This window comes from Leuciscus leuciscus (genome assembly GCF_965113295.1).
Source record: "Leuciscus leuciscus genome assembly, chromosome: 13".
NCBI lineage: Eukaryota > Metazoa > Chordata > Actinopteri > Cypriniformes > Leuciscidae > Leuciscus > Leuciscus leuciscus.
The window spans coordinates 26225232-26252728 of NC_138737.1; the positions used below are offsets into that span (position 1 = coordinate 26225232).

A 27497-nucleotide genomic window follows, 5' to 3' on the forward strand; every position below is an offset into this window, starting at 1 on the left:
TGGGTAAACCACTTGAAACATTTGCTGTGTTGAACTATGTTAAATACTTTTTTTGATTTGTTCATTGCACATATCTGAAAATGTTACAATTGTGCCAATAAACCTGATTTGCAATGGCGGTTGAATAATTTTGATTCCAACTGTATATCTATAAATATCCACCAAATGATATATCTATTCTGAAAAATGAGGGTAATAAAGTAATTCATTATTTTTCACCACCAATATTGTATTATGTTTAAAATAGCATAAAATGTTGTCTAACAAAATTAGTTTAGTAATACGTTTTAATAAGTAATACGTTTTTACAGAGAATGTGGAGAATTTGGACTGATAAAAACACTGGTAACCCCTCACTTCCAAAGGTTGTGGCCAGTCAGTGAAATTTGGACTGATGGACTCGGTTCTATCTATCTCAGCATCAGTCCGTGAGCCATCTGAGGCTGAGAATATGTGTCAGTGATACAAAGAATAGATGGTGTCTACACACTTGTCAAGATTGTAAACAACATAGGTGCCCCCCCCCCCCCCCACCCCCCACCCCACATATTTCTCCACTTGCCACCACAGGAACTTCACAGTCCCATCCTAGCCAATAAACCGGATCTCCTTGAGCGGACATGCACTGACCACAATAACTTTAATCACAAAGCCAGCTGCACCCTCACATGAGCAATGTCAGCTCCAGCAGGGTCATATCACATAAGGAAATCATATTCTAGACTCCTCACATTACCATCAAAAATATTCTCACGCACATAATTTATCACCATCAACAACAATCATAATAGCCAAAACGCAATGCAACCTGGATGGGACTCTAACAGTATGGCATTACAAACATTATGTCCTATAACACACAAAAAATGCTTTAATATCCCCCAACAACCCATGCACACAACCTAAAAACAAATAGTTTGCATACGGTATAGGGTAGAAGTTTTCTGACATTAAAATGCAGAGAAGAAAAGCAGAAGCAACAAATAAAAAAAAGTTTTGTTTGAAGCAAAAGCTCCCACAGAATGAAGCAACACTAAGCAGTCATTCTCTCCTGCGGTGGGACCACCTCTATTCAATCTCTGTTTGCGCTCAATTTGAACAGGCTTGCCACCATCTTAAACACAGTTTGCAGAGAGACCACATTTACGTCATGATACTCGTTGAGGCCCGGATTCAAACGACTCTCATCGATGTGCAACTCCTGTCCATGTACCGTAACAGCTATCCTCTAAATTGCTTTCTCACACAAAAAGTCCCAAAGTGATGATGAGTGCTATAATCTGTAATTCAATAAGATTTAGAAAAAAGGGGGGGAAAAAGGTTTAATTTAATTCCACACTCAAACAATTTTTAAGTATATTTTCAAGATGTACACATTTCAATTAATACAATTCCATCAAATTGAATTAAATAATCCTTGCATATTATTATGAATTAAGAATTTTAAATGATTAGAAAACCTAGAGTTTAATAAAAAATAAAAAATATATAAAATATATAAATCTTAAAGGAACAAGTGAATGGACCATTTACAATAATTTATGTGATTCATATTCGTACATGTAAAAAAAAAAAAAATAAAGAAAAAAAAATTAAGTTTAGATTTATACAAAATGTTTTATTAAAGGTGCATTAAGCAACTTTTCATGTTAAAAATACCCGTTTTCTAACCCATACATGCTTAAACAATTGCCTGATGGGCTGAATGAGCCCTTCTCTGATCACTGAGATTGTCTCTATAATCCTATAAAGTAAAATAAATAAGAGGGATTCGGGCCGGAATTTTAGACTGGGCGTGACGTCATGCGCGTTCACGGCACGCTCACCTGGCTGTCTGGCAGGTTTGTGTATTCGCCGCCATTCTCCGTAGAAGATGGATTCTAAGAGACCGGCTTGTAGTTCATTTCAAACACCAACGCAAACTCCACGTAAGATAAAAAAAAGAAAACTTTTGTCCGTGAGCGTGCACACTTCTGGCTGCAGTTTCGCTTGCCGCCAGAGGGGGCATAGTTCTGCAAAAACTCAGAGACTTGCGCAATGCACCTTTAAGCTCTAGTTTTTGTTGTTTTTTTTGTTGTTTTTTTTATTCTTAATTCATAATATGAAAGGATTATTCAATTCAAGTTGATGGAATTTTACAATTAATTGAAATCCTTAAATCTTGAAAAAAAGGTGTAATATTTCAAATTATAGCATTAAGACATATATTTAAGAGAAACGTTGGTTGATTAGAACATAAAATATTATAATAATATAATAATGTATTTACTGATTTTATATTAATATTATTTTAAATTAATTTTCACTATTTGAACATTACATTGAAAGCAGTTGTAAAATCACTATAAATGCACACCTATGAATGCACATCCTAAAATAAGGTGCCAGTTTGCTACAGTCTAAATAAATGCACCAATTGTTAATAAATTGATTTAAAAAGAATAAATATAAATCTGTTTTTAATTAAATCGATCATTTTGAATAAATGTGATGAATAGCAATATTTCTTTACTTAATATGCTACTTATGTACTTTATATACTTTACTTAATATTTACTATTAATAATGTATTATTATTATAACATTCAATATTATTAATATATATTACAATGTTTTGGGAAACAAAGCCCAGATTGATTGCTCAACATTATGTCGTTCAAAAATGAAAGGGGAAAGGTGGCCAGAGGTGACAATACAACTACTATTACTATTATTACTATATTACTACTACTATTACTTATAATAAATCATCATCATCATCATCATCATCATATATTTATTTATTGATTTACTATGCATTGTATTATTATTATTAGCATTATTATTATAACACAAGGTTTACTTGAGATCCATAGTATAGCACCACATAATAAGGCATCTATAATCATATACTATAATCAAGCATAATATTCTTAGGACAGTGTTGTTATTACTTTGTGTTCTCCTACCTTGAGTAAGAAAGTATTGAGTAAGAAATAATGATGAATATTTAGTAGGAAACATACATACATATATATATATATATATATATATATATATATATATATATATATATATATATATATATATATATATATATATATGAACTTTGTAGATATTTATAGATATAGATATTTATAGAAGATATATATTTGCAGTTTTATCAGTTATAACTCTGTTAACTTTTGTCTTCTCTCTCTATCTCTATCTTTTTTTTTTTTTTTTTTGCCTGTTCTATCCTAGCTTTCCATGTGTTTTTCTTTCACCTGATTATGAAAGCTTTCCACTGTGCTTTCATCTCAATTTACAACCTTTTCCTTTTGTTTTTACACACACTATTTTACGTTTGTTCTCTCAAGTGTGTGCCACACCATAGCATTATTCTCAGCAGCACCCCTGTTTCCTCTCCACCGGTGACACGTTCACTCATTCAGAGGAAGTGCTGAGAGGCTACACACTCCCTGTGAGCTTTTGAAACATCTTTGGTTAAAAAAAGAAAAAGAAAAAAAAAAGTAACAATTTTAAGACTTCTAAGACTTTTAAGGGTTCTCTACCTTTTTGACTTTATGGCCCACATTTGTTCACTGACATTCCTAGTTTGTATACATTAAATGTCAGGATCCCACCCACACATTTATGTGACTTTACCAGTTATTTACTGGATAAGGATTAAGGGTTTTTGCTCACATTTTCTACCCAATTTTAGCATCTTAGCATAACTAAAGAATATTCATTATAAAAAAAAAAATAATTTACATGACCAGGTTTAGAAATCACTCTCTGAAATAACAGGAACCAGTGGGGAAAAAAAGGTCACACTTTATATTAGGTGTCTTTAACTACAATGTACTGACATCAAATAATAAGTACAATGTACTGTGTTCATGTTGTTTTGCGAAACACCTTTGCTATTATTGAGGTGAGATACGGGTAAGGTTAGGGAAAGGTTTGGGGGTATGGGTAGGTTTAAGGGTAGGTTAAGGGGTAAGGGAAGGGTCAAAGGTGTAATTATGTAGTCACATAAAGTAAATACAGATTTAAGTGTTTTTTTTTGTTGTTTTTTTTTTTTTTTTTAAATAAGCACTATGTAAAAATATGTATATACACAGTAAATGCATTGTATCAAATGATTCATTTAAAAAGTTAAAGACACTTCTATCTTTAGCTTATTTTAATGCTTGTTTTGTCTTATTTCAAAACAAATAAGTCCCCTTGCTGTTTGCTGGAGCCCTTCACTGAGGGGGCCTCAGCAAACATCAAGGGGAGTAATTGAGAATAACTGGTCTTGATCTAAAGACACATTTTGAATTTATGGTTCTGTTAGATCTCTTCTACTCAAATGTTCATCATAAAATGAAAATTCTGTCCAAACCTATTTGACTTTCTTTCTTCCATGGGACACAAGTTTTTAGATGCTGATGGCGCTCTTTAACATTCAATGGAATGGAATAGTGACCAGTTGCTGTTAACTCCAAAAATGATAAAAAGAGGCATAAAATGATCATAAAAGTGTTTGAGCTCATGTGTTCTCATGTGTTTCGCGTTTGAGCTTCTGCAAGAACCGATGAGGTTCATTCTCATGTGTTACGCAGCACGTTTGAGCTTCCAAAAGAGGTTTGTTCTTAGGCGTCAAGCAGGTTCGGTTGAACTTCTGTTTACAGTATGTTTGCTGATAAATGTTAATATGTGAATAAAATGTGTTCATCATATAAAGTGATCGAGTCTCTTCAGAAAAATTGGTTTTACGATCTCTTTATGAACTTTTTGCTTAGGTGGAAAATAAATTACATTAGTGGTAGTTACGTAGCTGTCTATGAAGGGACAGAAATCTTCGTGTTCCGTAGATGAACGAAAGTCTTACGGGTTTGGAACGACATGAGAGTGAGTTATTAATGACAGAATTTTCATTTTTGGGTGAACTATCCCTTTAAGCAAATATCTCACATTTTGGACTTCCTCCATCATCACAAATGCATTACTGTATTTGAATTCAGATAAGCTTGACTATCTTTGATTAGAATATAATTAATGTAATTTAGTTTTTAGTTTATTTTAAATACATTTGAACTAGTTTGCAAAGCTCAATGACTTAATGACTTAGCAAATGAATAGTCTATAAATGCAGAATAACATAAAATGGTTACATTAAATGCTCACCTACTGTACGACCACACATCATGGTTTTATTTTATTGAAATGATGATGATGATGATGATTATAAGTAATAGTAGTAGTAGTAATATAGTAATAGTAGTTTAGTAATAGATTGTCACCTCTGGCCACCTTTCCCCTTTCATTCATGAGTTCTGAACGACACAAAGTTGAGTAAAAAAAATAAAAATTTGGGTTACCTATCCCTTTAACCACTACAAAAGAAGAGCAATCAATCTGGGCTTTGTTTCCCAAAATATCGTAAGCCTAAGTGCATAGTATAACAGAGCATTGTTTTCAATGGTTTTATGATCTACTTAGGCTTACAATGCTTTTGGGAAACACAGCCCCAGCCTGTGAAAATAGGGCTTGCTTGTAAAGTTGGTTTGTGTTTCCTGCCTTTAATTTTTTTCCTAGTGATGAAATGACTGAAATGTCATTCTGAAAATACCCCACTGTCCTGTTTAGTTCCCAAAGCCACTGCTGTACATTCGTGTGAATTCAGGACTAATAAATACTGGTGGAAGACTGAGGGGAAGAAGGCAAGCTGCATAAATAAATACTGCTTGAAGAAATCAAATCCAATGCTATGCACCATGTGAACTGATCAAACAGACTGCCGCCTTTCAGTGAAATGGCCAAATACAGAACATTTGAGAACATGAGGGTCATGCACACTCACACACACAAATGATGGTGGTATTCCCATACACCAGAAATTTAGCAGTTCTCATTGTGTCCGATTTTTTAAGTGTGCAGGTGGCATTTTCTAAACCGGATTAAAACAAGGTTCCAGACTACCAAAACAACTAGGGAACAATTTAATTAAATCATACATTTAAGCCATCTTTAAACTGTAGCATTTATAGGTGTCATGAATGCATTCACATAAAGATTACAGTTGCATAATGTTACAAGATTATTGTTTTAAATATAAAATGAATATACAAATATGAAATCAATAAAAAAATGGAAAGTATTTCAATAATTTTTTTTATGAAACTAAAATATATGCTCTATCAAGACAACATCAAAACTGTCCAAGAACGAATATCATACAAATGAGAATTTTTATGATGGATATAACTATGATATTCTAAGTAAAGAGTGAAATAAACAGCAACAACAACAACAACAAAATCACAAAATAAATACTAAAAGAGATTTATCTTAATTTTTCAAAAATAAATGATGATTCATTGATGATTACATTTTCACCCAATTTTGCCCCTTATAAAGATATTTACTAAGTTAGTGCACTTGTTTACCAAGGAGACAACAGTGTCAGACTCAGAGCCCGAATAAAAACAAGGTTAATATAACCTTTAATGTTAATGCTATTTCCAGTCAAGCTGTAATGTTAAATTATGCAAAAAAAAAAAGATATATATATATATATATATATATATATATATATATATATATATAGTCAAAATATTTAATTTGTTGTGTGTATACAGAACATGCTAAAATTGTATTCCGAAAACATTAAAAATCTGATTTCCCTCACAGAATGCCTAGAATGCATCATCACATTCGTTCACCTCCGGAACACAAATGAAGATGTTTTTTGATGAAATCTGAGAGCTTTCTGTCCCTCCATTGGTTTAACCTCAATTTTATGAAGCGACGCAAGTTTTTTTTTATTTACAAAATATTAATCTCCACTCATGTCCCTTTATAAAACTGAGGTTAAAGTTAAACTGGTTAAACTGGAGTCACATGGATTACTTTAATTGTCTTATGGGTTTTGAACAACAAGGCTGAATAATTGATGACTTAATTTAAAAAAAAATGTGGGGGGGTGAACTAACCCTTTAAACTTTGTTTTATGCTTTAGTATCGGCTAACATATGGAACAGTTTTTCTTTTCTTTTTTCGCTTCAGTTCATTGAGTGCATAGCTCCTCATTCCACAGTACCTTTTAACCAACAGTCACTTCTGTGTTCTGTAATGAAGGGCCGTTTCATATAAACTATGACTATGAGGATTTAAGTACATAAACTATGGCACTTTTTTTTGCTGTATTTCATATAAAGACAGATTTTAAACCCATTTGCAAGTTGCAACTACTCATAGCTAAAGCAAACATGAAACACACAGAACCAAGTAGCACTTATGGAGTGAACATATGCAAAAGGACCTCATTTCTATAAGCGTTTCGTCTTGGCAAGATTCAGGTGCGGGGGAAACTTATTGCTACTCAAGGGCTTTTAACATACAGAGAGAAACCATATGAAGCCACTTAAGAATTTATCAATGCAATTGAAATTTTGTCTCTCACGTTCTCACATTAGGTTTTCACAACAACACAAGCTCATCAGTGTGATTATGGGGAAAAAGGAAAAGGCAAAGAGCAAAAACTAGCATTTGTTTCCACTCTTTGAGTAATGACAGCGATTTCCCCCACATACTGATAGTTGCACTGCTCCAACCTGCACAGTGTGTGTTAAACATTTGCTTTATGATCTCATCCTTTCTTCTACAGACACGAAGAAACACTGGTGGGACTTCACAGGATGATTCCACCCTTTTTTCTCTTTTTTATTATTTTTAGGTTACTGACTTTCTAAATGGTGACATAAATGGGAGTTAAGAAACAGAGCTCTGCCTTTAAAATATTATAATCTTACATATTTTAGCTCAGGAGACAATTGCTAAAGTATGAAAATAACTAAAGGACTTCTAACACGACACGAATAACAATGAGAAAACTGTACAAATATAACTGTATGCTGTATCCTTACGAAAATACTAAAAATAATTCAAGATATATTCTAAAAAATGTATCTTGTTTTTAAGAACAATGCATGTAGAAAAATAAGTCTGTTATTGTCGTACACTTTGCCACCTTCTGTGTTTTTGACAGTTTTATTGAGAAGACAGTGAAACATGAGAGGAGAGAAAGGGAATGGGATCAGGAAATTACAAGAACCAGGTTTGAACTCTGGTTGCTCGCAAAAGTGTCATCCAAGTGACAAAGGGGTCAAGGTCTGGCTAGTAGATCTGGAAGCAAACATGTCTTTCTCTACTGATGATATTTTATAGTTATTTGACAGATATTTGACCAGTTTCTGATTTTTTTGGAGGCTCTTTAGGTGTGAAATTGACTTTTCCCTGTCTTTGATGTCAAAACAAGTGATATTAGTGATATTAATGACTTTGAAGACTAGTGCCAGCTGAGATGGATGGCAATGCTAACCGAGAGCTTTCTCCAGGTATCTTAAGGTATTGCATTCTAGCTAGCCTCACGTCATGTTGTATGTACACATGCACTCACCACAAGAACATATCTCAAAAAAAAAAAAAAAAAAAAAATTAAATGTAAACAAAAAAAAGTTTTCACCAATTTCATGCACTTTCAAAAGATGAGGAAAAATGTAGTCTCTTTAGTGAACAATTACATAATATAAAGGGGTTTCTTACAAATCTGAATGTAAGTGTACAATAGAGACCGGACAGGTTTGGCATTTTGTTTCCTTGTTTTTAGAGGGGAATGTTACTGTATAGCATGACATAATGGTTTACACTGTTAAAATTCTGGTCTTTTCTGAGGAGTGAAACACAAAAACTCATTTGACTCTGGTGTTGAAATTGCATTTTTCCCTGCTGTGTTGAAACGCACAGACAGATTGACCAACTGAGCTTCACAAATCATGTGGATTTTGACTCTAGCACGTCTCTGAGCAATTACTGGATAGATTTGCTTGAGAGCTTATAGATTGTTTGGCCATCATTCCCAAAGCTCCATTATGCAATGAGGGGAGAGGTACACTCCTGAACTTTGACACATTGAGTTGTCTCTTGCCAAGCTACATTGGTTGGATCTGTCATGACAAAACAAGGCTGAAACAAACTGTCTCTTAATTTCCCGTGGAGCACGTACTTGCCTGTGCTCTTTTAACTTTATTCTGGTGTCCTTATGACCGAGGTATTTATGCCCACATTTCAGCCCATGGGTGTAGTTTTTCACATGAATGCTTTCTTTATGTACTTTTCATTGATTAAAAACAACAACAACAATAATAATAATCATAATAATTCAAAACTAATTCAAAAGTTTAAGGTCAGTAAGGTTTTTTTTTTTTTTTTTTTGAAAGAAATTCATATTTTTATTTTTATTCATTTTTTTTTTTTTTTATTCATCAAAAGTGATGGTGAAGACATTTAGAGTGTTACAAATTATTTCAAATAAATGCTGTTATTTTGACATTTCTATTCATCAAAGATTCAAAGAAAAAGTCCTTGAACATGAAATGAACACTAACTAAACGTAAAACCCCCCAAAAATAAAATAAAATAAAAATACTAAAAAGCAGCAACTGTTTTCAACTCTGATAATATGAAATGTTTATTGAGCACCAAAATAGAATTAGAATGATTTCTGAAGGATCATGTGACACTTGTAATTGTATCGGCTGCTGACAAATTTGCTTTGCCATCACAGGAATAAATTACAAAAAAGAATAATAATAAAAAACAACATTCATTTAAATTGTAATAATATTTCACAATATTACTATTTTTACTGTATTAATATTATTATTATTAGGTTACACTTTATTTCGATCACCCAGACATTCTACTAGCAACAGGTATAAGTACAGTACCTATTAAAAGATTAGAAACATTAATATGTTTAATGTTTTTGAAAGAAGCCTCTTATGCTCACCAAGGCTGCATTTATTTCATAAAAAAATACAGTAAAACAAATAATAATGCAAATTATATTTCTATTTAAATATATTTTAAAAAGCAATTTACTCCTGTGATGTACTCCTTTTTGTTTTAAGCAGCCATTACTCCAGTCTTCAGTGTCACATGATCCTTCAGATTTCATTCTAATATGCTGCTTTGGTGCTCAGGTAACATTTCTTATTATTATTATCATCAATGTTGAAAACAGTTAACATTTTTGGTGATTTCTGTCATCTGGTGTCTTTGTCACCACAAAACATTTATTAAAATAGAAATCAAGAATTAAAAAAAAAAAGATATTTCAAAATATTACTGTTTTTACCTCAAATATTACTGTTTGACAAAATAAATGCAGCCTTGATAGGCATTAGAGACTTATTTCAAACATTTTAAATTTTTCCAAACTTTTGACAGGTACTGTAACTTTGCAACTACGTCAACTAATGCCACTGTCACACTAGACTTTTAACACACGAACGGTCATGGAACGGTTGTGATATGATATCTCACTCGTCATAGGCATCTTTTTTAAAAGTGATACGAATTCGCAGGTCAGAGTTCCCCAAACTTGAACTTTGGAACATAGAGAAATGCAAAACTTCTTCACATGAGCTTGTGTTTCCTGTCTTCAGTATTTGTATGTGTATGAATGGAAATCAACGGAACGAAAAGTGTAGTGAGGCTGCCCCTTAAAGGTGCTGTATGTACGTTTTTGACTGTCCTGAAGCATAAAAATACCATAATATGTTTGCGGATATTTAGGAAACATACATTTAGTTCACATACTCGTTTCTCTGAAAATCAATGCTACAGCCAGTTATTTTACTTTGAAATGTGTGTTCCGTGTCAGAGTGTCTGTTTTTGTTTTGGTCTGTGGGATACCGCACATTGCCAATTTACCCAATAGTATTTTGCCACCACAGGTTGCCAGCTGGCAGAAAACACAGCATATTGCAGCCATGGAAGCCAGCGAACAAACTGGGACAGAGATCGCAGATTCTACTTGACCTAAAAAGCCTCCGCACCCATCTAGAGCATATTAAAACTCATCATAAATCAATAAATCAACTTACGTAAGTCTCCTCGCATTCAATTGTCAATTGAGCTCGTTCCTGTTGCGTGTCCTCAATTTGGCAACCCACGTGAGCGTCTAATCTGGGGTGCGTTTCCCAAAAGCATCGTTAGCTATCTATGTTCGCAAGTTCCGTCGTTATCAGTGTAGTTCAACGAGTCGGTGTTTCCCGAAACCATAGTTCTAACAAACATTCGCCAACAGCATCGCAAACTTGTGTGTTTGGAACGACAGCTCTCGACCTGTGGTTAGAAGCATAGTTTCTAGTTTGCATGACATGTGGACTTAATAAATCCTTGTCTTGAGAAAAATAAGCAAGCTGACATTCAGAACAACCTGTGCCTTTTATTTAGAATACATATAAATGTAATTTACGTCTTTTAGTTTGTCAAGAGATTTAAAGCACCGTTTTTGTTCATGTGCGAACGGGCTCTACTCAGTAAGAACGAGCCTATGATTGAATCTGGAAATAAAGCGAAATAACTGAGAAAAATTAGAAATAGTCTTCAGATGCCATGTCTCTAATTTATAGCAAAACATCTAGCGTTAATTTGATCTCAAACAGATTCATTAAAAGTAGTTATTACTCCACCACGTGCGTGACGTCATAAACCAACATGGTTGAACTACCACTTTGCGACAATACGGTTTCAGGAAACAGTGTGACTAGCTAGTTGATTTCTTCAACGATGCATCGTACTATGGTAGTTAAGCAGCGAGTTACGTCGTTGTTCGGGAAACACACCCCAGAGCAGGAGGGGGTGGGGGAAACAACTCTCTCCAATTTTTCGAATTTGGACTGCAGTACCCATTTTAACCGCTAGCTGTCAATCTCACATACTGCACCTTTAACTCTTGTTAATTTACAACTACATGTCAACAAACTCACATTAGTATTAGTAGACAGTTAGGTTAGGTTTAGGGTAGGGTAGAAGACATAGGTTTAGGTTTAGGTTAGGTTTAGGGTAGAAGACATAGAAGTTGATATGTACTTGCAAAGTTACTTACAGTCAGTAGAATGTCTAAAGTCTATCGAAATAAGTGAGTGAGTAAATAAATAATGCAATAAATAAAAATATCAAATGTATGCAAGAGTGTCGAAACATTTGACTGGTAGTGCATGTTTAAACAAGTAAAATGTTACAATAATAAATAAATAAAAATAATAAGTTAATTAGCACACACTAAAATTTATATTATTTTATTTATGAATGATCAGCTTTAGATAAGTTAAATAGTATAGTTAAATAGTACATTATAAAAAAAATATTGGATATATACTGGAAAAAAATATACTGGAATAGCCTTTGCTGAGTGGGAGGGACGCACTGTTTTGCTCTGAACGTTTCCTATTTCCTTCAGCGCTCTTGATTAGCCTCCCATGCTAATGGAGAATTTCCTGTGTTAAGAAAACGCCACTCAAACAAACCGAGACAGGGCAATACTAAATTACACACAAACAGGCTAGTCACGACATGCAGCCTTGAAAGTCCAAAAAGAGAGAAATATTAAAAGGGCATGCAACGTTTCAAGCCGACATTCTTTTGGACATATGGAAACATTGTTTTTAATAACTTCAGCTGTTTGAGAAAAGCATTTTAATGTTTGACATGGATTAATATACATTATTTTTCTTGGTACTATATCCAATTGATTTTGAGAAGAGCAACACATGGAAATATTAGGAAAGATTTTATGCAAACAAACCCTTCAAAATCACTTGCTGCCAAGTTTCTTTTGATTCAGACCTGAGACGTAATTCTCCAGATTATATGATATTTTCTTTTCTGTTTGCTTTGCAATATGCGGCTCATTGGTTGTGTGAGCAATCACCTGACTGACATATTTTAGTCAAATATGACACCGTTTTCATTACATTTGCCATATATGATCACAGTGTGGGGATTTTCCTGCTATATTCCCAGAGAGGCTAAATTCCAGTCATGCAAGAGGCCAATCTGAGAAGCCTGAGTTAGTTGCAATTTGCTCAAAGATGCCCTTCTCTCATCTTGGTTTTCAGTCTGTCCCTTCATCTCACCCCATTTGCAGTTTCTACTCGACAGTACTTTTTTATTTTTTCTCAGCTGTCCTCTCTTGACCAATACCACATGACACATATTCAAGTTAAGCAATCTCACTCTCTAAATTGGATTTGAACTTTCCTTTCATCCTTAATTCCACTTTTCTCACTTTGCTTTCCCCCTCAAGGAACGGGATCATGTCGCTTTTCCGCAAAGAGGACCGTCTCTAATTTGATCCCAACGTACGCAGATGTTTCCATGGCAATTAATGAAACAATCCCGAAACAAATTGGTGGCGGGTGTATGATAAACAGGCAAGCTAAGGCATTCTGACTGTGCTCATAACATACGGCCGAGCTTGATAGAATCTAGCTAAATCAAGGAGGCCTGCTCTTTGTAAACGGCATTTCCACTCTTTGAAAGATTTGTAGTCTTGTAAACTTCTTACAATCCGGCTAGGCTCTTCTAAGGCAATGCTGGAGACTGGAGGCGGACAGATGTGGGAAGGGTCAAGGAAACGGAGCAAAACAAATTTATGAGGCATCGAGACTATGTGGATACTGAGGAGATTATAGCTTTGAGTTTGCCCGCAGTGATAAAGAGCTTTTCCTGAGTCATTACTGGGATGATGTGAATTTTCTGGAAGGGCGGTTCTCAAGGGCTCAAGCTTCTCGACTAATAATCAAGGTCCTTTTTGCTGGTGTTTAAGTGTTGAATTACAATAAAAAAGGGCTTTCATGGGAGTGTCATGACCCAACACACCTCTTGAGGTTCCTACATTACCACAAACAGGTGGACACCTGGACACCACTTAGAAACCTCAAATTTACTTGTTGAACATAATTTTTAAAACAATGAAAGTGTTGACAGAATAGAGGGTAGTTCACACCAAACTGAAAATGTTGTCACCGTTTACCCTCATTTACCTCCCAAAGCCATAAGACTTTCATTCACCTTTGAAACACAAATGAAGATATTTTTAACATCCATTATGTTCACGCTTTAAAAAGTTCATAAAAGAAAACAAATTCATATCATCTGAGCTTTTCAATCCAAATCCTCCTAAAAGACATTGCTTTATATGATGAACTGATTTAATTTAGGCTTTTATTTACATATTGACATTGATAAACACATACATAAAGCCCATCAGTTTCAGAATTTTGGGGTGAACTATACCTTAAATACTTCAACTAACACCAGATGTTGGTATGTGACTTGTTGGGATTTGATCGCATAAAGATACAAGAGCATCAGTGAGATCAGTCACTGATGTTGAATGATGGCCCAGTGTTCAAATTCATACCAAAAGTGTTCAATACAGGTTCAGGTCTAGGCTTTGTGCGGATCAGTAAATTTCTCCCCTTAGTAAATAATTACTTTATGAACTCTGGTGTGCCCCATTCCTGAACGTTTGTTAGTAAAGGGTGTAACTAAAATGGCAAGTTAATGGCAAAAAAACATACTTTTGATTATGTAGTGTAGTTTCTGATGACAAAAACTTGAATGTAGATTACGATCATTCAACGCATGATAAATTTGAAAGGTAGGAATTTCACTACTGCATCCAACTTCTATAAATATATAAAGAAACAGGACAAATATTGCACCAATAAAACTGCTACATTCCATGACCATTAAATTGCCATGACCAATAAATGTGAAGAAATCTGACTTCTTTTTCCAAGAGATTATAAGGTGATTGTACCAAACATATTCTAGTTTCCAATGGTTTCTGTCCTTATATAAGTCATTGGCTCAGAAACCATAAAACAACCCAGTAAGGTAACTTATGGCTAGACTATTTTGGGCAGTGTTATCCAATCAAGAACAAGTTGTCAATCAGTACCCTAATCCCCCAATCAGTATACATTAGACTAGTATAAAAACTAAATAAAAAAAAAATAGCCAATTTGATCAAAGGCTCATTTGATCAACGTACAAAGACTAAGTTAAAGTGTCATTTCGGCAATATCCTCTGTCATTAACAGTAGCTATTGACTGTTAGTTGGCAAGCCAAGCATACCGCTTCTAAGTTTGTTTGGGCATGAAAGCAGAGAGGTGAACTCTTTAAAGGGCCACTGGCCGTCAACACCTGAAGCTGTGCCAGTCTTCACCCCAGCCCTCTGGACTACTACCACAGCCAGCTATGGCATGTTCTCACGCACAGACTAATGACCACCTGCCAAGTCTGTCAGCTCTGACACTTACTGCTGCGGTTCCCATTGACAACCCTAAAACATGCACACACAGAACAAGAAAACACTCAGATGCATGAGAACACAATTACAAATATGTGCTGTTTCTACATATGGTGAAAACTGCAAAATGCCCCTTATATGCAGGCATAGAGGATATCCCTTCAAACTCTCCCGTTCGAGAAATACTGCCCTGCACCTTATCAGGACTTTTCACTTCACTGTTTCCTTCAAAGGGAGTATCCATCGTCCTCCAAAAAGGGAGCAAAGAGTGCTGACAGAAGCTTTCCATTTGACATATACTGCAGTGTTTGCTGCTTCCTGCACACAGAACAATATCTGATAACATTTGTATAAATTCCCTTCCCTAGACAAATTTTGTAATTCGGAATACAGCAACATCAAACTCCGTCAGTTGTGCAGATTGACAATTAAAGGCTGGGACACACCAAGCCGATGGTCGGCTGTCAAGCAATGTTTTGAGCATCGGTCGGCTTAGTTTTTCAGTGTGTTCCACACCATTGGTTTGAGTCGGATGCCATCTGGGGTTTTTGGGCTGATTCAGCATGTTGATGTTGGGCCGTCGGTGAGAGAGAGAACTCTAATTATCTGGAATGAAGAACTTGATCAGCGTGATTAATATTCAAAATGGTAAGTAAGTGCTGCTTTGTTTAAGGTTTGTATATCTGCAGTCCTAGTTTTGGTTTCCCTCCCTTGATTCTGATATGGGCAGATATTTACTAACACACAGGCACCTTTTTGGCCGAGACACAGCCAACGAGAGGCGACAACACAGTCAGCTTCTGTCGCCGCTAGCCAGGAACCCGACCAACAGGTACAGACCCACGCAGATCCGAGGAGATGAAGACCCAGGGTGACACAGAAGGCCTGAGGGTCAAGGCAGACTTGGGCTTTGCAGACCAGGCAGAGCCAGTGGGACTGAGGACAATTAGGACAACTGAGGAATGACAGACCACGTGAGGGAGTGTGGACCCAAGGGAGAGCCGATGATTTGGAGGGCCGAGGTGGAATCCAGGGCTCGGAGGATTGAGGTGGAGCTAAGGGATCCTCAAACCAAGGCAAAGCTGATGGACGGGAGGCCCAAGGCGCATCCAAGCACCTTCGTGGCTCTGAGTCTTCGGTGGGCTTTTGAATATGGTCTGTTGTGGGCATGAATGAAGGCTGGCTGGGCTCCGGACCCATGGTGGAATTGGGGCTGGTGATGTCCTCCTCTGCGGGGCAGACTGTGAATGGAGAACCACACTGCGTCAGTACCCACTCCACATATGCAGTAAAGCTATCTCGAGGACCTGTGGTTGGTGTTGTAGAACAGAGTGAGTGGTCGGAATAATGGGTAAGGCACGCCAAATCTAAGAAATCCCTTATGTGGTCCTTGAGGGAACAATCTCCCTGCTTGAGCAGAAGGAGGCGAACTGCAAGTATATTAGTAAGTATATACATTTTTATTTTATTTTTTATTCTCTCTTGTGGTTCGGTATTCTGTCACGGGGCTGTGAAGTATAAATCCAAAGAAGAGCGTGATGCTGAATGAATGGGAAATACAGAGACTTAAAGACCTAATTTGTTATTACTTTAAAAAACCTCAATAAAGTATCCCTACATTCCCATTTCTGTTATTTCCTTCAAAAAAATTAATGGTCTTCTTAAATCAGCCAGAAATAAAGAATGGATAAATAATTTATATAAACACTGCAGTACTCCCTAAAAATAATGATGAGTATGGTGTCTTTAAGCTAAATAAAAATTCCAGACCTTTGTTTACCTTTTAAAAAATGTTTACTTTAGGTATACAAACTTGTCACTTATATTCCCTATGACCTTTGCAGTGTCCTTCAAGCTGAGGCTATATTTAAGTCATTTTTGTATGCCCTTCCCTAGCTAATTTCCCTCCATCTTGTTCACTCGGATATACATTGTTGCTTTTGATGCATGAGGGCCCAATACTGGTGGAACCCTTGCAATTAGTTTAAATTGAGCGCCCTAAGCCTTTGATCACTGGACTCCTCAATTGAGCTGATTTATTATTTACAGTTGTTTCCTTATACATTTTTTTAATGCACCATTCTATAGGCCTGAATGCATGCTTGGGATGTTGGAAAAAATATTAAAACATACACAAATGAAAATGATAACAATACAATAAACTATAATTGTGTAAAAAAACAGTCATCTTAAGGTAGCTACAAGTTAAGTCAAGGTTAAATGTCAAAATAACCCCAATATCATACACTAGAGTTGCATGGGGTGGGGGGTAAATTAAGCGCAATCTGCTGTGACATTACAATTCTGTTGCATTGTGGTCTATGGATCTGCCTGAAGTATATTGAGCATACTCACTCCCTCTATCAAGGGGTTGAGGGTCTGTCCAAATAAACTTCCCTCGCCCACTTGACAAAGTTGAATGCAGTTCAAAACAATGGAGAAGTTTGCGAGTGTATGTCTACAAGTGGAGTTATACTCACAGCTTGAGTATAACCACTCCATAAAATTTGAAATCTCAATTACGACCCAGAGAGAAAAAGTAGAGTGTGAGAGAGAGAGAGAGACAGAGGAGGGGGGTGCACCTATGCATTGTAATCAATCAAAATAAGAGACTGTAAATGAGCTTTTATTGCTTAATCCAATTAAGCCCTTAACAAGTTCAGATGAGCCTCTCGCTAATGAGTCACTCCACTTCCACAGCACATTTATCACCCCTTTTGCTACTGCACTCAGAGACAGCAATGGACACTCACAACCACATACCCGTTGCCACGTAGTTAATATTGTGTGAGAACAGAGATACATAACGAATTCTACAAACTCTGACTCGTTTTTTTTTTATTTTTTTTTTATTCTGAAAAAGCAGCTGAAAAGCCATAGAATGACCACGCCAAATACTGAAGTTGGTAGATAAAAAGGATTTTGGTGTGTTAACATAAAGTTCAACTAGGTGTGATTTGAGCATGCACACATAATAGTAGATGATTTCTTACCAAAAATACTTTATTTAGAGGCCAACATTGTTAATTGAATTGTTCTTATTGTAATTTTGTGCATAACTCATGTCCACATGATTTTGAACGGCAAAAAATATATCCATTCTAGTCATTTTTACAAGGGGATTTTTGTCAGTGCACATTTCAACAAAAATTTGCGTTGGGGTAAAATCTTTTTTGAGAAAAAAACATGTCAGTGCAATCACTTAATTTCATCATAATAAATCATTATCATTAACTAAAACTAATTATACTAAATACAAAATAATAAAACTAACAATAAAAATACTTTCATTTCTTGAAATAAAATAAACATTAACTGGTATAAAATAAAAGCCAGCTAGTTGCCATGGTGATACAGTAGTTGTCATTTTTGTGTCGCTTAAGTTGAAGAACGAAATAATAATAATAAATAAATACATACACTATGTAACAAAACTGTCTCTTTTTACGGATATGACAAGACATGCACGGGTGAATTTCCTGTGAAAACCATCCTGACCGGTCTAAATTTTGTTAATTTTGAACAAAACAACTTACATTGTGTACATTTAGTTAAACATTATATTGACATTAAAATAATAATAACAATGAAATGACAAAAACACGACAAAATGACTAAAACTTGACTAAAATCTAATATCTAATTCAATATATATATATATATATATATACAAAAAAATAGTAGCCTATGTCAGGGATACTAAAATAACACTGATACAAACAGACAGAATTTAATTAAGAAAAATGTTGAATCTTATGACTGCAGGTCTGAACAATATATCTCTGAGCAATAAGCAAAAAGGCTTCAGTAGAAGTCTAAAATAACTATAAAGCGCTAGATCTTTTGAGGATAGCTGAATGTTTACCTGTTTATATAGCCTCAGCCCAAATTCATTTAGAATGGCATGAAGCTTGTGGCTAAGTGATCATTTTGAAATCTAATAAAGCAATAAAGTCACATCAGGGTTTACAGAAGAATTTCTCTGAAGGTAATGAGCACCGACATACTTTCAGATGCTCAGATGGAGATATAATACACTTCAGGTCATCTCAGTTTAGTCTAGTCTAGTGTAGACCTTTAGCTGCATTAGATCACTTTGATATTTTTAAATTTCTACATGTCAATAAAAACTCTTACTGAATGTCAGATTGTCAATTTTGTCAAGTAGCCTACTTCATTTCTTAAAGGTCCCAAGAGAACAACAAAGCCAATAAAGCCTCACTTAACTGAAGAAAGAATAATGCTGCCAACTCTGTGGGGAAGCAGAGGAAATACAGTTTGTCCATGTGACCGGAACTAATTGTGAACCTTGTTTTCAGTATTGGACTCCACTCGAAAATAGAATCTTCTAATTTGTTGACAATAATAATATCATTAAGTTAAAACAGTCTGAGAGGATATATTCTTGTCCGATACACATTTATCTGTTGTGTTCTTAAATATTACATTTAAAGTTAATATATGTTATATGCAGGGTTTGAAATTAACACCCGCCAACTCGCCAAATGAGGGTTAAAATCAACTGTGGTGGCTAACGCTGTCAAATCATTAACCAATTTGGCGTGTTACTTTGCTGGGGAAGTTCGTGTAAACCAAATCTGCGCAGATTTAGCGCAAATACTCAACTCGTGAGTCATCATTATATTAAATACAGCGTATTGCGCAGAATCTGCGCATATCTGGCTTACTTGAACACACGTCACTACGCAACAAATAACGGCGCACTAGTTCATTTGCATTGAAGCAATAGTGAATATTAAAAAACACATAATAATGTGGCGATACTTCCCGCAGACCAGAGTTCACACGCAAAGACTGAGCTGAAAAACAACACTACCTTACTGATACAGCTGAAGATGAGAGCTCTGTCTGTCTGAGGACATTTGAGCGTTTGGTTAACCGAAAAGACATTGTTATTTGCCAACATCCTACAATTTTAGCAGACCCTGGTTTATCCTGAGACCACAGATTTGTTTTGTTCCACGTGACGTTTGATGTTCTTTGTACTGTATTGATCTGTCCACCTAAAATAACATTTTTAGGAAAAGGATGAGGGTGAAAAAGGAAGGGAGGAGATGGTTGGATGACAGGATTTTCTTTGAATAAGAAATTAATGTATGAAAATAAAATTTTATATAAAAAGATTTAAAATATATATATATATATATATATATATATATGTGTGTGTGTGTGTGTGTGTGTGTGTGTGTGTGTGTGTGTGTGTGTGTGTGTGTGTGTGTGTGTGTGTGTGTGTGTGTGTGTGTGTGTGTGTGTGTGTGTGTGTGTGTGTGTGTGTGTGTGTGTGTGTGGCGTAGTTAATCTGGTTTATTTATTTATTTATTTATTTATTTTTGGCTAGTAGAAGTTCTGAATGGCTGGTGACTTAAAAATGTTGAAGCCAAATCGGCCTGTGAGTGAAAAAGTTAATTTCAAACCCTGGTTATATGTGTACTAAATTGCAACATCAATTTTAAATAAATGCATTACTTGCAGTGCACTTTAACCATAATTCAAAGGCAATAGAAGCAATTATGAAATTACATACAAAGATGAGTGAAACACGTTCAACTTACTGCAATTTAAACTATAATACTTTTTCATTTAATTGCAATTAACATGCAATTAGGTTGAACATTACATTGAATTTGCACTTACGTTCTTTAAAGTATATTATTCCAATAATAAGCTTTTTTTTTTTTTTTGGCTGAACTGTACTTCTTTTTCACAGTGGTTTGCAACTAAGAAAACACACTTGTGCATTGAGTGTTTGCGAATAAAATAAGATAATGTCAGGCAAAAAGAGAGAGAGGAGGAAAGAGACAGAAGAGGGAAGGAAGTACTTGATGACATAGACCTTGGTGAATACTTGGTCCAGATTTTCGCAGCTGAATGGCATGCCAGGCATTTGTCTTGATTGTTCTTCCTGGTTGCGGCCGGGTTGGCGTGAGTCGCAGGCCAGATAAGCATCTATTATTTTTAGTGCTGAACAACGGCCCTGAGGGAGCTGGTATCCTGTTCATATCGACAAACACTGCAAAAGAACACAGTAGAATGTGATAATAGAAGATACTCAACAACAGGTTGGATGTCATATCAGTGGGATGACTAAAAACATGAAACACTTTGCAGCTCATCTTAAAAAAAAAGAAGGTATTTGTGCTTTTTAAAAAAATATATAGGTAGTTAAAATGAGCTAATGCAACATAATTCATGAACATATTCCAACATATTATGGAGAGACAACACCCCCTCCCCCCCCCCCCCCTCCCTCCCCCCATTTTTTTATACTTTTTTGTTTTGCCTGGAATGGTAATTTAATTATCATAGTTAATAACAAAATATAATAATGTATTCAATAAATTGTAATGTATTTAATGTAATGTAATTTATTGGGTGGCAAATTTCAAATTACCTCTAATTAAAGGCAGGCACTGACTTAAAAAGAAAGAAATCCCCAATAAGTAGACATGCACTATCACCCATCAGTTTGACTCCAACTAAGTGGAGCACAGCATGATTGACAGAGCCTTAGCCTTGTGACTGAATTCTTGACATATGACAACATTTCTGAGTTTCTTTGAACACCAGGACAAGGCAGTAAAGATTGGTATGAACAGATATTGCTCAGTCTGAACAGGCCTGTCTGGTTGCAGTGACTATACTGTCAGGGTGAGAAGGTGACCAAGACAAGACAAGACATGACCAAGACATTGTCAACCCTGAATACACTGGATACATGTGTCTCTGTAATATAAAGTAATTTATTACATTTTATTACTCCAACACAAACAATGTTGTTGTTTTTTTTTTAATCTTCACTTGGCAACTGTTAATGGATTAACAGTATCAAACTCATCAGTTAAAAACAGTTAATAGTAAGCATTTATCCTGAATTTTATATGATTTAAAAAAAAATCAATTTAATCTTAATTGAATTAAACTAAGTGTTTGCGCTTGCAACATCAGGTTCAATTCCCAAAAGAAAACACATACTGATAAAATGTTTACTTTAAACACACTGTAAGCTGCATTGGAATGATCTGCCATGTGAATCAGTTCAATCATAACTTTACTTTAATGTTAATTTAATTTAATTAATAATTATATTAAATAATATCATAATATAAGGTTACACTTTAGTTTAAGGTGATGTAGTTACATTGTACTTGCTCAAATAAGTACTGAGTAATATTAATTACTATTACTATAACTACATGTACTTACTATAGAGTTACGGTTAGGGTTTGGTTTAGGGTTAGTTACATGTAATTACGAATAATTTACTACATAGTAACATGTAACTATGTCACCTTAAAATAAAGCATTACCAAATATAATATTAAATATACTATATTCATTCAACATTTTTAAAAAGACCTCCTTTTGGTAGTATCACTGACAGATCTTATAATCTAGCTATAATGTATATCTTGTAATTCTGCTATAATTGTAATGTTGTTGCAGTTACAATTTTAATGTTGTTAACGTTGTAACAAGTTAACTTTGCATTAAAATGATATGTGTTTCCTTATTTTTGGACATATATTATTGCATGTACATAAACCTGATGTCCATTTCTGATGTGTGACAGACAAGATAAAAAGTGTTTTATGTTTGCTGATTGTGTACTTGTTGGATAGAGAAAACGAGAGGGTGTGTGTGTGAATATTGGGAGTGAGGCACTCTTTACAACTCCACCCCTCTTGGGTGAAATGTGACTGCAACTACAGCATGCTGAACGCTAAAAGGCAGAGAGAGAGAGAGAGAGAGAGAGAGAGCGCATTATCAGAGAGGGAGAGCGCTTTCCCACTGTTGACTGTCGGCCGTGTCACAGCTCCTTTGAGCTTTTGGCAGTAGAAGCACCTCCACTCGCTCGCTCCACACACGCGGCGGTAACACGCTGACTGAACCTCCTCCACTTCAGCTCAAACTCCACTTCAGCTCAAACTCCACTTCAGCGGACTACTTCAACAGGACGGCAGCTTATCTGCCTTTTCTCTGCTGGTTTCAAGAGCTTTTCTTAAAAGTTTAAAAGATCTCTCTTGGACCAGTTTTAACTCAGAATAAAGGGGACTTTTCTTTCCTTCTACATCTTCAGTTCAGCCACATATGTTTGCTTTAAATGCCACAGGACAGCTGGATATGCAAAATTTGTGCAGGATGACTGAAGAATATATGAAAAGGAATTGATGCTGTTGCTCAACATTTGGAGATATGGTGGTATAAAATGCAAGATTAAATACATCATCGTCATGGTATCTCAATCACTTCTTTGAAGACCGAATAGAAGTTTTGAGCACCTAGCTATGTCTCTTTGCTGCTGCTTGTTTCTGATATCCAGTTTGAAAAATCGCATACCTTGATCTCTGAATACTGAAACATGGAATTCCTGACAAACAGCACTCAACTAACCACTGCGACGCCAACACTTGAACCTTATCAGGAGTGGACATCATTTAAGCTGTTCATCATGGTCATGATGATCATCATCATCATGTTTATCATCGTGGGTAACCTTCTGGTCATCATCGCCATAGCACGTACCTCCCAGCTTCAGAACACAACGAATATCTTCATCATGTCGTTGGCATGTGCTGACCTCATAATGGGGGTGCTAGTGGTGCCACTGGCTGCCAGGATTGCTGTAACAGGGTACTGGAAACTTAGTAAGATTTTGTGCAATTTATGGACATCGGTTGATGTTTTATGTGTCACCGCCAGTATAGAGACCCTTTGCATCATTGCGGTGGATCGGTATATTGCGATCATGCGGCCATTGCGGTATAAAGTGCTCCTGAATAAGTGCAGGGCTCGAATTATTGTTTGTGTTGTGTGGATGGTCTCAGCTCTTATCTCCTTCGTCCCCATTATGACCAACATGCATGTTGATCAATTACATTCAACAGAAAGCGGGAATTCCACAAATATTGTGACAAATTGTGATTTTAATACAAACATGACCTTTGCTATAATGTCATCAGTGGTTTCATTCTACATCCCACTACTCATCATGATTTTTGTCTATGCACGTGTCTTTCTCATTGCCACAAGACAGGTACAGCTAATTGGCAAGAACCGTCTGAGGTTCCAAAACGAGTGCATGGAAAATCAGGTACAGACGGTGATCCATGGCAACAACAACTTGCCTTCGACGTGCAATAACGTCGGAGGGATGACGGCAAGGCGGAAAAGTTCCCGCAGGCGACCATCGAGATTAACCGTAGTGAAGGAGCACAAGGCCCTCAAGACGCTGGGCATCATCATGGGCATCTTCACAATGTGCTGGCTGCCTTTCTTCGTGGCGAACATCTTCAATGTCTTTAATCGAGAACTGCTGAACCCAATTGCTTTTCGATACTTAAACTGGTTAGGCTACATCAACTCCAGCCTCAATCCCATCATCTACTGCCGAAGCCCAGAGTTTCGTGCAGCCTTCAAGAATCTTCTTGGCTGCCCCTGGATATCCTCGCTGAGAATCAACTTCCTTTACAAGGAGCTTCGGACTCGATGCCCTTGCTTCCTTGGTTCTGCAGAGCCAGGAATGCCTGGATCGTTCGAGAAGCCCCCCACATCCCAAGGGACACTGCCTGGGGAAGGGAGCAGCCAGAGCAGCTACAGGAGCGAGGAGCCATCGCCGGGACCACCGCACTCCAACGGTAGCACGTTCTTCAGTGATTTCTCCGAACCAGAGACGGAGTTGTAAGTCTCAGTCTCTTCTTACTTCTGTGCTTTCAGATGTATTTGTGAAGACTAACTGTAGATAAAGAGTTTTACACTTTCCTTTATACTTCACCTTGCTGAGATTTATTTTAGTGTGTCTGATCAATTTTCCAAGAAGTTCAGAAGAGCAAAACTGTATGTACTTCTTGATTACGTAAGTCAGTATTAGGTCTGTATTGAGGAATGACTGAAATCAATTTCCCTGAATCAATGTCAGTAGGGTCAGACTGCTCAATATCACATGTCCAGTGAATTTTAAACCTGCTGTAATCAGGTGACCTAAAGTTGCGAATGTGCTTGTGGTGACTTTTCTCAGGGGGGATACAGCCCTGTGAGAAGTGCGTCAATGTTGAAGTTGTCTTGGGTTACAGAGCGATTGGATGTGTACAACATTTCATGCAAAACTAAATGACTTGTTATGGTACTGCTTACGGTGGAATGTAAAACAGGTGAAGTTTGTGTAGGGGAAGAAATACAAGGTTTAAGCTAATAATTACTTCCGTTTACAGCTGGAATACACAGAAACAAGAGGGCCAGTTAAACCGGGAGCTACAACACTTAAGCAAAACTGGCATGAAGGAAGAATTTTTGCTCTGGTTTGAACATTTGTTGTTTGAGCATTATCTTTAAAAGAACGCATGTCAGCAGAAAGGTATGAGGAATGGAACAGGACGCAAGCTCTGATATGAAAGAGAAACCATATGCTCTAAATCTAGCTCTTTCTCTTAAATGCCCAATAGAACTGACCATCTAAAAAGAGGCAGACTTGCCCTTTTGTTTATTTTAGTTGGACTTTAAATTATTGATAATGATTAAGTAACTTCTTTATATAAAAAAAGTCTCTTTACTTGTACAAATATGAAAAACAGAAACTGAAAAAATATGATCATGAATTCTGTCTCAAAAATAGTCACGACACTACTAATTTTTGTATCTTTTGAGTGTCACCTTTACAAATAGCAGCAAGAATAAAAGTGCATTACCTAGAAATAAAAAATAGAAGCAAGAAAAAAAAAAGACACCACGTAAAGTTTATACAAATGTTAATTTAAACCCCATCCCAATACAAAGAGAGACATACTTTTTAATATCAATCTCTTATTTCATTACAGATCTAAATTTCTTCATCCAGACCAAAAAGATATCAGTGTCCACAAGGATATACAAACACATATAGTTTTGTTTCATAACGCATTTGCATTTGGAACATTTTCTAGTCTGTCGGATTTACAATGTAAATAGTGATCCGATAATTGTAGGGTTTTATCCAGAAAATGTGGTAGTTACTTTAATGACTCGCTGGAAGAGGCCAATTTTAAGATGTTTTTGTGGGTTTTCATTTGTACAAACACAGAGCTTCTGCAACACAGGAAATAAATACTTATACTACATTAAATATTTCCTAACAACAAAAACAAAACATTTAAAAAAACATTTTATTTTAAATAAAACAGAGTCAGTGCTCTGATGTCACAGATAATACAACATTATATATAGGAATTTTGATTCACTAAAATAGGAATTGGATATCAGAATTGGTTTTGCTTTGTATATAGAGGCTTTTCAGGAACTACTTTTCCTAGAATGGGGAGACACACTTGACTATCACAGAACAGGGTTTACAGCAGCTGTTACAGGGGGCTGGGTGGGCAAGCCCTGGAGATATTTCCTAGCCACAATGAAGTGGAAACAATGCACACGCACACACATCTCACATTCAAACCATCAGCCATGAACACCAGACACCACAGGACAGAGAAATCTTAGTTGTTTTGCATTTTGAGTTGAGGAGATAATAAAAAAGAGCATAATGTCATCTTTCTCTCATCAGAAAACTAAATAATCAAAAAAATTGTTGGTTGGTTCAATACAGTCCCACTGAATAGTCCCACATTTTTCATTATAGCATTAAGCATTACTGCTAACTCTTTACATATAGTTTCAAATTATAGCGTGAGAGTCTTAACTGATGAAACTGTATCTGTATACGCACATGCATCATTTTATATCAAAAATGTACAGATCATTTTTCTCTTGAGGACAAGCAGCTAAAACCACGACAGACTCCATGTGAGTAAAAAGATTGTGGTGGAGACCAAACGGCACAGGCGGAGAGAAAGGAACAACTTAAAGTAATTCTAAGCGACTTCAATTTCCAAATGCTTGAAGCTGTGAGTTCACTGGTGTCAGGTAGCCCATTTCAACAAACAAATCACATTATTCGGCGTATAGCTCACCAACTTACGAGTACATTGAGTAAAATTTGATCAGCCCTGTGATGTCTGAAGCCCTTTCACGTAAACTGTGTACTTCATTTTCCGTACACCGTGACCAGGTCTTCAGTGAGTTTTATTTAATACGGGTGCAGCTAGAAAATTATGTCTAGCAAAATGTAATAAGACAAAATGAGCATTTTGAGTATTTTTAGAGCAGTGTATTATGAAAGTTGCCCTTGTGGACATACAGTAATTCAAATAATGACAGATGGAAGATAATGTGTTTTGTTTAACGGGAAGTCAATATTTTGCTGCTCTGTGCTGCTGATGGGTACATTTTGTGTTGCCGGCAGAAACACACAAATGAAGCCACAATGATTGCTTTGTGTTTCAGTGAGCGCATTGAGAAAAGGGTATGTAAATTGATTAATCCTCCGTG

At 35.9% G+C, this 27497-nt stretch overlaps 2 protein-coding genes across 4 annotated transcripts in view; one reads left to right on the top strand and one right to left on the bottom strand.

Annotated features, from left to right (window-relative positions):
• Nucleotides 1–21146, bottom strand: part of LOC309512288 (uncharacterized protein) — an 85706-nt gene extending 64560 nt beyond the window's left edge. Inside the window, exons 1-3 of one of the 3 annotated variants that reach the window (XR_014210934.1) lie at nt 20977–21146; nt 15865–16363; nt 13456–15728 (exon numbers count right to left, since the gene is read on the bottom strand). Coding sequence is in view for 1 of the 3 variants with exons in the window: in XM_082187809.1 (XP_082043935.1) it covers nt 20977–21142 (166 nt within the window). In the remaining 2 variants the exon portion in view is untranslated. Of the gene's footprint in view, nt 1–13455; nt 16364–20976 lie in introns of those variants that run through there. The other 2 variants (XR_014210935.1, XM_082187809.1) reach the window with 2 other exon arrangements.
• A 1741-nt stretch (nt 21147–22887) lies between these two features.
• The window catches only part of adrb3a (adrenoceptor beta 3a), a 33264-nt gene continuing 28654 nt past the window's right edge, over nt 22888–27497 (top strand). Inside the window, exon 1 of the mRNA XM_082187760.1 lies at nt 22888–24821. Coding sequence (XP_082043886.1) covers nt 23503–24821 — 1319 coding nt within the window. The 5' untranslated portion in view covers nt 22888–23502. The remainder of the gene's footprint in view (nt 24822–27497) is intronic.